Consider the following 9,059-nt stretch of genomic DNA (forward strand, 5'->3'; position numbering starts at 1 on the left):
TTCTTTAGGATATATTTTGTTAGAATAGTTTATTTTATAATTTGAATGCTAATGGTTTCTGTTATGTGATTTTCATTATTAGTTCAGTGTGAAGAGAAGTGCTCTTATCTACATTTAGAGCTTTTTGACTAATCTGACAAATGGATGTTGTGTTTTCATGTGCTATTCTTTGTCCTGTCTTTGCATTTTAGTCTGGAAATTTCTCTGATTAAGAAAAATGAGGGATCCCGGTGGCCAGAGCTAATCATCGGTGACACAAGAGGGGAATTTGTTATGGACTCTTCCCAGTGCTCCGAAATATCTGAAAGCCTGATGCATCTTACTTCTGAAGTAATGGTAAAGAGTTGAGAACCAAACATTTAAAATTCTTGTACTTTTGCACGTTGTCTTTTCTTGATAATTCAATTTGCACTGCATTGACCCAGCTCATCAATTCATTCACTACTTAGAGTCCTAACTACATTCATTTTTAATCGAAACTGTTAACAAACTAATGGCACTAGAGCTGTGAATGTGCTTTGAACAGTAAAATCATCTTCAAGGGGGACAGAATTTAACTTATATGATGGTGTCTGTGCACCAAACAGAAGCCTGATTTAACATTGAAAATAAACTTTGTTCCTCCTGTTTAGGATGTGGCAGTTTGTTTTAAAGCAATTAATTTAAATGATTTTGAAAGATGTCTGATTCTTGTTTATCAATAGGTTAGCAAAACTTTTATACTGTCTTCCTAGGGGTGCTGTACTTGACCTACAGACTGTGAGTGTAAATGACATGTTTAAAAGGAAAATTTAGGAAGCTATAAACATGACTCATGAACTTCCTGGAATTATTGTTGTACAGGAAGTCTGCTTGAAGTAAAATGTAATTTTTAGCTGCTATTTGCTTGATACTTGGTTTAATTAGAAAATGGCATCTCATCTGAAACTTGTGAAGTGTGACTCCTTGTGGATTTTGATATATTAGGTTTCGATTGTTACTTGCTTTTAATAAGGCTGAAAAGTGTTATTAAAAGAAATTCTATTTAGTACTCCAGATTGATTTCCCTTGTCTCTCCCCCAGCATTTGTGAGCAATATATTGTAGTATATCTTTTGACCATAGATTTATTTGGAACTTCAAATTACTTTTCTTCTGTACCTCACACTGAGCTTAAAGTGAGGATTTTTTAATCATTAGTTTTCATGAATTTTAAATAGATTTTAATAAATTAAAATTATTATTAGCAAAACTAAAATATGTCATGTATTTAGAGCTGCTTACAAAATGAATTAATACATTTTTTTAATAGCATTTCTGATGGCAGGCTGAAACAAGCTTTTGCTGATGTACATTTACTAAATATGCATATGTTTTCAGGGTTGTATACTTTTGCTGCTTAAAGAAGGAAATTTATTGTCCGTGGTTTAGTAGGCTTATATACCTTTCCTCAAACTGAAATTGATTTTATTGTAGCTACCACTCATGCTGTCCTCCACAGCAGAAATCATTCTATTAATTTTGAGTAAGTACATAATAGCTTAATCTTTCAGTATGTATGGATATGCAAATGATTCTTCATGTTCAATTTTTTTTTGTTATAAAAAGGATTCATATATATTTTTTTCAGTAGTTTAAATTTTCAGTGTAGTTCATTCTTTTTTTCAGAATCCAAACCCTGAAAAGGAAAACCCACCTTGTAATGCTCAAGAATTAGAAGAATGTGATGCTTTCCTTGAAGATGGTGCAAGCTTGTGCAGATTTGATGGCGATACCTTGAAAGTCACTCATATAGTAAGTACTGCAAATTACTACAGAAGTACTTCAAAACATTGTTTAATTTGGAATTTGACTTCTATTATTGGTACAAAAATCTGTAGACTATTGAAATCACATAAATTTCTCACATAATATCAAATCACAGTAGCAACAGTAATTGTCAACCCATATGCGTCCTTCAATGTCATTTTAATATAAAAGCAAAGTTCCTTTTGTTCTGATTAAAAAAATACATATACAAGTGAGCCATTTGAAAAGCCAAAGTTATATCACAATAATTGTAAGAAAAGGATCTTTTTCAGTGGCATAAAATTCTTTAGATGACTTAGTTTGCATTTTCCTCAGTAATTTTTCAGACAGCCTGGTAGAAACCTGACCTTTTTTACTAAGAAGCTGGAGCATAGATGACTTTATAATACTTCTTTATCAATTGCACTGAAAATAACAGACTGGGGGAAACTGCTTCAATAGTGGGCTTGATCTGGGCTGTAAGGAACCCTGACTAACATTAAGTTAGGATTTCATCTGGTCTGCTGCTAGAGTTGGAAACAACAAAATCCTGTGAAAACCTTACAGATTAATTCATGGTCTTGGGATTTTTTTGAAGATGTTTCTAGCAATAGAAACAAGAGATTAAAACTGGATGAAAGCAATAACTACGTCATGGTTGTAGCACAGTTTGGGTTGCCTAGTAAGTTGTGCAACCTCTGTCCTTGAGATTTTCAAGACCAGACCGGATAAAGTTCTAAATAACTCAGCTTAAACTGCTGCTTCTCGCACTGAAGGGTAAGAAGTTTGTGCCCCAGAGACATTACACACATTCAAGACCAGACACGTTGAAAATGGTTTCTTTGGCCTTGAATGAGTTAGACAGATGGTATCTAAGCCTGATGTATTGGCCAAAGTCTCCCAGACATATTCTTTTGGTTGTTAACTGGGAAAGCTGCATTGCTTAAAGCAATCAGTGAGATGATAAGGCACAAGTGTAATACCTGATTGAGCTTCACCCCCAGCAGCTTTATCCCATATAGGAATCTCTGAGCTGTAACACAACTTCTACTGCACTCTTAACATACAAAATTTACACCATTAACTTTCCCACTTTTTGCATAAGACTCAGTCCACAGTTCTCACACAGAAACAAAACTGATGTCTGTGGCATCGACAGTAGTGTTGACAATCAGGAGGAACATGAGATCATAGGATCAAGAAAGGCTGCTTTCTAGCAGGCAGCAAGACATTGTGGAGCAAGTTTGAACTCCAGGGTTCTTGTAAAGAGTTCTTAAAGTGGGTGGCATAAAAGTAATTCAGAGGCTAATGTGTTGAAAGCGTTATGGTCAAAGGACAGTAACTGTGGGTAGGAAATACTAATTTCAGCCTCTTCTGTGGGAGCTTGTGGGTTTGGTCCTTGTTGAAGTATGTAGTAATATGAGTATTTCAGTTTATTTTTCAGCGTACAGAAATGTATTTTCACTTTGATTTAGTTCTTCTTTCATGTTGTTTGGGGTTTCTTGTTAGCAATTACAAGGCCTTTTCCTTCAGAACTGTGGCTGGTCCAGCTTTTTACCCAAAACTCCTACAAACATTTTTATTGATGAGTGTGCTCATCTGAAATTTAGTAATTACTTGATTGTGAGTAAATTAAAAAATGTTGACATTTCATAATTTCAGTATTCTAATTAATGCTTGTTTCAGTGCTTGGCAGCTTTTACCTGAGAGGGACAGTATTTCCTTCTCTGTTAGCCCTGCAGAAAAGCAGATGTGATTACTTAGAAAGCATCTTTTCTTAACATCAAAAGTTGTAGGTTAGGATCTGTCCTAGAAAACCATTTTTGCACAAAACTCATTCCTATTTGCTGGTGCAGCGGACATAATGTTTCTCTAAATATTACTCTAACAAACTTAATTGCATCTCCTTGAAATGCGTAAGGCACCTGTGGTGTATTGAGCTGTTGATTGGTGGGATGCAGCATAATGTATTCAAACATTTTGTCAACTAACAAACACAAAACTGTTGATCATCTAACTTTGGCAGTATGTATAACAGAATCTGCTATTTATGCTTTGAATCAATGTTTTGTATTTGTTTTGTTTTCAGATTAATCTTGGAAGCAACCAGTATCTTTTCTCAGTTGTTGTGAATCCCAGAGAAATGCCATGCTTCTGCCTGAGGCATGATGTTGATGCTCTTCTCTGGCAGCCTCACTCTGACCAACCAGAGAATATGTGGGAACACATTGCAACTTTTAATGCTTTAGGTAAGAAATTAACTTCTGTGTCACACACCTCTGAGACTTTTCTATCTGAATACTTCTGCTATGGCATATGTTGATATTTCACTTACTTAAGTCTGAATTGAAAGTTATTATAATTCTGTTGATAGCGGCATGGTAGCTTAATTTTAGAAATAAGAGAACATAGAAATAAAATGTTTATGCCCTGGGATGAAAACAAGCCTTTTCAGACCATGTATAGGATGTAAGCACAGTACTGCACAGTAAAAAGGAGAGTTCCTTGGCTGAGTGACCTTGAGTTAGACTGAAAAGCATAATCACCACCTTAACACTCTCACAGACATTGTCGGGGCAATAGCTGCAGTTAATTGATTATATGTCTAGGTCTATGTAATCTTATGGTAAGGTGTTTCAATAAGTCACCTTTAGATTTTTCCTCTCTTCTTGTCCCATGTGATAACCATTGGCATGCATTGTTCAATGGAAGTGAAGCAAATAACCTTTCAGAAAGATGGTAGATCACTTTGAAAAGATTGTATCTCAATTCTCTTTTCAGAAGTGTGAAAGGAAATCAGTCTGAAATTAATCTGTTTGCTACTGGAGTCCTGTAATGACAGTGGAAAACGGAGGCTTTTTTTCCTTCTGAGTGAATAGTAACAGAAATTAAAATGTGTAAAAAAAAACCTCTTTTTTTTTAGTCATTTCTAAACAGAAGACAAGTTTTAAGTGTCTGCTCAAGATTAGGTAGACTCAGAAATCTTCATTTTTAAATGTAATTAATTGCCCACTGGGAAATGAGGAGAGAGAAGAGATCTATTCTGCTTAGACTGCTAATATTGGGCCAAGATTGCCCATATGGACCATGTCTGTCCCTTATGATCCTGCTGAGAAAATGAAAGACCTGGTGAGGCAGAGAGGAGCCAGATGTGGGAAGAGTATCTTGCTATACATATGTATCCAAAACACCAGTTAAGATGAGGTACACGAGAATTGTATATTGGTATTAAACTGATTAAACTGGTTAATGCATTCCTTCAGAAAGTACTGGCTTATGTAATAAGAATGGTTTGGTGGTTTGTTTGTGGGAGTTTTTTTGGTTTTGTTGGGTTTTTTGTTTTGTTTTGTTGTTGTTTGTTTTTACGAATTGAGTATTATTTTTTAAGTTAAGCTTGGGTTTTTATCAGCCAGTTAAAGTTCTGTTGAAACACATATATATTACTTATCCCATCTACTCGGTTTTGGACTGTATAGGTTATGTCCAAGCATCGAAACAAGACAAGAAGTTCATGGCTTGTGCTCCAGATTACTCCTACGCTGCTCTTTGCGAGTGCTTGCGACGAGTTTTCATCTATCGCCAGCCGACTCCTCTGGCCACAGTTCTCTACAACAGGAAGGAAGGAAGACAAGTAGGGCAGGTTGCTAAGCAGCTGGTAGCAACCCTGGAAGCCAATGATCCTATCTTAGGCTTTCAAGCTACGAGTGAGAGATTATTTGTTCTCACAACAAAAACCTTGTTTTTAATAAAGGTGAACTCTGGAAATTAATTATTCAGTGTGCTCTGCTGTAGTTTGTGTTAACAATTTGTTATAGAACTGGTTAGGTAGACAATCTGATGAGTTCAGTACAATTTGCTGAAAATCAAAAAGGGGATGTTTTACAGGGGAATCAAATTTCTTCATTAGAATTTTTCTGTAAGAAATTGAGAGTTTTTTGACTTTGCTGCCATGGAAGTAAGCTTTTTCAGAGCTATGGAAAAATGTCTTCTGCATTAACATCTTTGTCAAAGTAATTGTCAGAGGCTGCTATTGCATAGGTGAATAGATTAATGCATTGCTTTTTCCAAGTGACTTTATTCTCTGTACTTCTGAGTTTTGAGAATTCACTTCTGTTTTTAAATGCCACTGTTTACCTCTGAAAAAAATAGTCAGATAAAGAGTTACAAGCATATGATATGCAAAGTAGAATGTATCATAAAGAAAAAATCTCCAGTTCAAATACTGTTAACAAAAAAACTGATTTGATATTTTGACATTCAGTAGTTTTGAGTGAAATGTGAGTGAAATGAATGGGTTATTATGTTTCTTCTACAGGTAATTAAATGGAGCAGTTTTATTGTTTATGCACATATTAGATTATTGGTTTGGATATTTATTTATCCTTGCAGTAAAATCTGTTCACAATTCTAGAATACACTTTAGTACCTTTTCTAGAAGCAAAGTAAGGGTCAATGTATAGCTGGCAATGATACATCGAGTGCTATTAGTTAAGGTCTTGTTATACTCTCAGTTGTGCCATTTTCATTTGACTTTATACTTCATTTCAAGTGACTCATTTACAATGAGAAAATGGCTGACAGAAAAAGCACCAGTGTTCTAACGTGGGATGGGAAACTCAGAGGTGCTGCTTCTTCCTCAGATGCCACTGTAAATGCTGCATTGTCACTTAACTGTTCTGTCTATGATGCACAAGTCAAAACATGGTGTATTTGCAATGTGAGAGTACTCAGGGCAATGAGGATGCTTTGGTGTAACAAACTGGTATGGTTAATTGAGTTGAGTAGTTGTATCTGAAGATTTTTGTTTCTTACTATAAATTGGCATTGTGAATACATTTAAACCAAAGAGTCAGTTGTGACAGCTTCACCCTGGGTTAGGCTTTTTTCATAGTTGGCTTACAGATCCGTAGCAAAGAATGCCAAATATGTTGTGTACTGGCAGGAAACCTGCTGTCATCTGTGGTACCAAAGTACTGAGACACAAATACAAGCAGCCTTTTAGTTTGCATCTCCCTACCAATATTATTTCAGAACTCTAAGAATCTGTTGAGAGAAGAATAAGTGTTTCTTTAGTTGTGATTGTTTTGACTGTCCTGGAAATTCTCCGGATTTGTATCAGTGAACTGATTAAATAACAAGAGGGAGGCAAGCAATTGTGGCGTGCAAAAACCCTCCAAATGCAGAAGCCTTTCAAGGAACCTGATTTTCCTTCTCCTTACAGCAGGATTGTATTGTATATCCAATATTGAAAAGCTTTTCTTTACTTTTACCTGGGCGAGTTAAAACATACTGGATTTGTAAACCTCTTTTCATTCTGTCCTTTCAAAACTGTCTTGAAAATGCTTTTTGAGAAGACTCAGTGAATGTATTACTGTTGCATGACTGTTTTGCATCTAAATTTTATTGTTGGCCAATAGCGTCAAACAAGATGGTAGAATTCCTTCAGAGGTCCTATAGAAAAGATTTTATATAGTTTATTGCTTTGGAGCATAAATTAAGTGCTTTTCAATGTATATGAATATTACTTAGTAACCTGAGGTTTAATCTTTGGCAACACAGAGTTAAGAACATGTAATATTTGGGAAATGGAGGAATGAAAGAGCAAAAGAATCATAGTCAACATGCTTTTGTCACCTCTGGTCTACTGCAGGTAGCTTCAATATAGATGAGAATTTCAGCTGTTCTTTGTCAAATTCTTCTTGCTGTGAGTTACGTGTCTGGAAACATGCTCTGCTGTCTCCTGGCACAGAGGGAACAAAGTCAAGTAAAATGGTTACCTCTTCAAAGGTATTACAATATGCAAAGACTAGAACTCACATTCCAAATGTGTGTCTGTTTCAAGAGAGTTCTTGTTTGCATCTGGAAATAACTGAACACGGGGAAAAGGTTCATCCTTTTTTCCATGTTACTCATCTGTAATCATGGTTACCAAGAACAACGTATCAAGTAGTCTCTCTCTTATTTTGCTTCTATGAGAATCAAGGATATTTTATTATTTAAATTATTACCTTGAGGAATCTGCACAGCAAGCTACTATGCACCCGAGGAAGGGCAATCCCAAGCACAAAAGGAGGCTGGGCAGAGAATGGACTGAGCCGCCCTGGAGAAAAGGACTTGGGGGTGCTGGTGGATGAGAGGCTGGACATGGCCCAGCAATGTGCACTGGCAGCCCACAAAGCCAAAGATGTCCTGGGCTGCATCATGTGAAGCACAGCCTGCAGGTCCAGAGAGATTCTGCCCCTCTGCTCTGCTCTGGTGAGACCCCACCTGCAGAAATGCATCCAGATCTGAGGACCGCAACATAAGAGAGACATGGACCAGTTGGAGCAAGTCCAGAGGAGGGGCACAAAGATTATCAGTGGGTTGGAGCACCTTGTCTGTGACAACAGGCTGAGAGAGTTGGAGTTACTCAGCCTGGGAAAGAGAAGGCTCTGGGGAGATTGTAGAGCAGCCTCTTAGTACCTAAAAGGGGCCTGCAATAGCGGTGGAGAGGGGTTTTGGACAAGGGCATGTAGTGATAGGACTAGAGATAATGGCTTTAAACTGAAAGAGAGTAGATTAGATTAGATTAGATTAGATACTGGAGGAAATTCTTTACTGTGTGAGTGGTGAGGCACTGGACCAAGTTGCCCAGAGAAGTTGTGGATGCCCTGCCCCTCGAAGTGTTCAGCACCAGGCTGGATGGGGCTTTGAGCAACTTGGTCTAGTGCAAGGTGTCCTGGCCCATGGCAGTGGGGTTGGAACTAGATGATCTTTAAGGTCCCTTTCAACCCAAACCATTCTATAATAATTAAATGGCTGCAAGCCACCAGGAGACACTCCCTATGAGCATTTCCATTTCTGTGTTCAATTACTCTTAAGGCTCATTTGTTCAGATTATCTTAAATAGGCTTATACAAAGTATAAAACGTGGATATTTTAAAGAGATGGTTTTCTAACAACCATGCTTCAATTTTTCTAGGATTTTGTTTCTTGAAATCTTACTTTTTCAGACAGTTCTTCCTGAGACGTCCCAATCACAATCTGTTTACAGAATTTCTGAGAAAATATTTGGCCATTACAGGCTTATTTGGCTGTTACTGCATTACTAGATTTTATTATTCTTTTTCAGTGCTTTCCTTGGCTGCATGTTTGGAATGTATCATGTATTCTTCTGCAAGTTTAAATAAATAGAAAAAAAAGTTAAAATTTAAAAATTATTTTAAAGGATTTATGTTAATTTCAAATGTGTGTCCTTCCTATGCTACTGAAATAAAATAGAAAAATAGAAATAAGAAATTACTTAAAATAAGA

At 36.5% G+C, this 9,059-nt stretch overlaps 1 protein-coding gene across 3 annotated transcripts in view; it reads left to right on the top strand.

Moving 5' to 3' along the window:
- Window positions 1-7,443, top strand: part of NUDCD1 (NudC domain containing 1) — a 36,867-nt gene extending 29,424 nt beyond the window's left edge. For all 3 annotated transcript variants that reach the window (XM_008642641.2, XM_017746107.1, XM_017746108.1), the window contains exons 7-10: window positions 192-336; window positions 1,647-1,772; window positions 3,856-4,015; window positions 5,243-7,443. In XM_008642641.2, the coding sequence (XP_008640863.1) occupies window positions 192-336; window positions 1,647-1,772; window positions 3,856-4,015; window positions 5,243-5,535 (724 nt within the window). In that variant the 3' untranslated portion in view covers window positions 5,536-7,443. The remainder of the gene's footprint in view (window positions 1-191; window positions 337-1,646; window positions 1,773-3,855; window positions 4,016-5,242) is intronic.
- The last annotated feature ends 1,616 nt before the right edge of the window (window positions 7,444-9,059 follow it).

This window comes from Corvus brachyrhynchos, unplaced genomic scaffold (assembly GCF_000691975.1).
Source record: "Corvus brachyrhynchos isolate BGI_N302 unplaced genomic scaffold, ASM69197v1 scaffold28, whole genome shotgun sequence".
Classification (NCBI taxonomy): domain Eukaryota; kingdom Metazoa; phylum Chordata; class Aves; order Passeriformes; family Corvidae; genus Corvus; species Corvus brachyrhynchos.